The 3,463-nt window shown below is 38.0% G+C and overlaps 1 protein-coding gene across 1 annotated transcript; it reads left to right on the forward strand.

The window, feature by feature from the left end:
* Positions 1 to 548: 548 nt before the first annotated feature.
* Positions 549 to 3,364, forward strand: SARC_11576 (hypothetical protein; the record flags this gene model as incomplete). Its single annotated transcript, XM_014294334.1, has 3 exons — positions 549 to 797; positions 1,839 to 2,056; positions 3,248 to 3,364. Coding segments are annotated over 3 exons (584 nt in total), but the record flags the coding sequence as incomplete, so codon positions are not given.
* Positions 3,365 to 3,463: the final 99 nt, after the last annotated feature.

Below are 3,463 nucleotides of genomic sequence, written 5' to 3' on the forward strand. Positions count from 1 at the left end.
GTGTAGTTGTGTGATGTTATGAGTGTAGTTGTGTGATGTTAGGAGTGTAAATGTGTGTAGTAGTGGAGTGTTCGTGTGTGTATTTGTCGTTTTATGAGTGTAGTTGTGTGATGTTATGAGTTTAGTTGTGTGATGTTAGAGTATGTATGTGGTTTTAGGTATGAGTCTAGTTGTGTACAGTGAGCGTACCTGTGCTTGAAGTATAGTGTAGCTCTTATCAGTACTTTAATTGTGTATAGTTGTTAGTGTATGAATGTGTTTATATCTCATTAAAGCTGTTCTTATCTCAGTAAACCTATTTATATCTCATTAAACCTATTTATATTTCATTAAATCTATTTATATCTCATTGAACCCATTTATATCTCATTAAACCTATTTATAGCTCATTAATTATATTTTTACCTCATTAAATCTATTTATATCTCATTAACCCTATTTATATCTCATTAATTCTATTTCTACCTCATTAAATCTATTTATATCACATTAACCTATTTATATCTCATACTCCTGTGGGGGGTATTCTCTCGCCTATTGCTGTGCAGGTGCTGACAAAGTGTCCATTGGGTCAGACGCCGTCATTGCAGCAGAGGAGTACATTGCATCGGGTGTTAAAACGGGACAAACCGGTATCGAGCAAATCGCTCACAAATACGGCGCACAGGCTGTAGTCATCTCAGTCGACCCCAAACGAGTATACTGCAACGATCCCTCTGGTATGCGCATGGAGTTAAGGGTGTTGTGGGAGTGTTATGTGAGTCTTATAACGTTAGTGTTGGTTGTGAGTTGCTGTGGTATGCGCATGGGGTTAAGGGTGTTGTGGGAGTGTTTTGTGAGTCTTATAACGTTAATGTTAGTTGTGAGGTGCTGTGGTATGCGCATGGGGTTAAGGGTGTTGTGGGAGTGTTATGTGAGTCATATAACGTTAGTGTTAGTTGTGAGGCGTCGTTGTGATTAGGATGTTAATGTAATTTATCAGCTATCGTTGTGTTGTGGTGCTATGTTAGTCTTATGGTGTTGTGATGTTAGTGTTATATGTGAGGTGTCGTTGTGGTTAAGATGCTAATGTAATTTGTAGCTATCGTTGTGTTGTGGTGCTATGTTAGTCTTATGGTGTTGTGATGTTAATGTTAGGATGTTAGTGTTATCTGTAAGGTGTCTTCGTGTTGTGGTATTATGATGGCACATAATTGTGTCGTGAGTGTTTCACTTTGGAGTTGTGTGAGTTGTTACAGAGTGCAGTGAATGGCGTCTGAGATAACCTGCCAGTCTTGCAATATCGTTTCTTTGGTGTACACACCGTAATTTAGCTATGTCTAGTGTGTATGTATATGTATATGTATATATATATATATATATGTATGTATGTATGTATGTATGTATTTACATATATATATATATACATACACATATAGATATACATATGTATATATATATACATATACATACATATATATATATATATATATATATATATATATATATATATACTATATATATATATATACTATATATATATATATATATATATATATATATATATATATATATATATATATATATATATATATATATATATATATATATATATATATATATATATATATATATATATATATATATATAATACATATATATTATATATACTTAGGAATATGTTCAAGCGGATACGTACTGCTGTATACATTGAAAGACTTTCTCGACTACATACACACCCCTAAAGTATGCGTATTAAGACTATTTTTCATTATACCTATATTACGATATATATCCATTCTGACTATGGTTATTACACGTCAATTAAGACTTATACGCCCCTCCATCTTTCTATACAGTGTATGCTGCGGTGGATCGATACACCGAATTTCTCTTCGCCCAGAACTCAGCCACCACCTGCATCAGGCCTATACTCGCAGGGTTACGGTCTGTTAAGAGTGTGGTACCGGCGGACTCACTCTTACCCTTGCACCGCATGTTCATGAAGGCTGTCCTCATCTCGGGTTTTGGACACTTGGCCCAGGAGTTTATCGACACACCGTTGACTAACGTATCGGTATGCCAAGGATCAGTATATGTCTGTGTATATTCTTTGGGGGACAAATTGCACCCGAATGTTCATGAAGGCTGTCCCTTCTTTTGGGTTTTGGACACTTGGCCCAGGAGTTTATCGACACACCGTTGACTAACGTATCGGTATGCCAAGAATCAGTATATGTTTATACCTATTGAGTTGTATTTTTTTGGGTGTTTTTGGGTCCTATTGTCATATGTACGATACTGTTTATTAGTTGCGCCTACACTGTGTATATTCTTTGGGGGACAAATTGCACCCGGATGTTCAAGAGGGCTGTCCTTCTTTTGGGTTTTGGTCACTTGGTCCTGCAGTTTATCCACAGACCGTTGACTCTGGTTTTGGTAGGTCAAAGAAGTGCGGTCTTCAAATTCACACCTTTGCCCTGATATGCCGAGTTGGGTCTGTCGCGCTTTTAATATATATCGTATGTGCGTATATGTGTGTGTATGTTCCATACACACGCACACAACACATTATCTATACTCGCACACACAACACATTATCTTTCTTATACTCACACACACAACACATTATCGTTCTTATACACACACGCATGACACATTATCTTTCGTATACTCACACACAGGACACAATTTCTTTCTTATACACACATACATGACACAATATCGTTCTTATACACACCTACGTGACACATTATCGTTCTTATACACACGCACGTGACACATTATCGTTCTTATACACACACACATGACACATTATCGTTCTTATACACGCACACATGACACATTATCGTTCTTATACACACACACATGACACATTCTCGCCGTATGTTCCAATGCCCACGGCGGGTGTATCCCCTCACACATGTATTTAACGTCCGTCACAGAAGGCGCGTGTCGCCAATAGGAATGTGCTGCTACATGTGTTGCTGTGGTGGTGTCCTTGTGCGTGTTCTACCTACCTATCCCACCTTGCCGAGCTCAATGCGCACGCTGATGTATATTTGGACTAATCTGTCTTATGTACTTTTGTACCGGTATATATACTCTGACATAGGCATCTAACTCACACTCAAATTATATATCCTCTATACTTATCTGTTTGACTGTACGCTCAAACATATACATCTAACGCACACTTACACTATATATCCTCTATACTTACCTATCTGTATATCTCCTCACACATGTACTTCCATGAACATCACAGAGAACGCATGTGACCAGTAAGGATGTGTTGCTGTACTACTACTACGCCAGTCTGGTGTGCATCGTGCAGAAGGCCTATGAAAAGGCCTACGGCTGCCTTTCAATGGTATGTATGTAGCCTCAGTAAAAGCACACACACACACACACACACACACACACACACACACACACACACACACACACACACACACACACACACACACACACACACACACAC

The sequence above is a fragment of the Sphaeroforma arctica genome (assembly GCF_001186125.1).
Source record: "Sphaeroforma arctica JP610 unplaced genomic scaffold supercont1.1766, whole genome shotgun sequence".
NCBI classification, from domain to species: domain Eukaryota; class Ichthyosporea; order Ichthyophonida; genus Sphaeroforma; species Sphaeroforma arctica.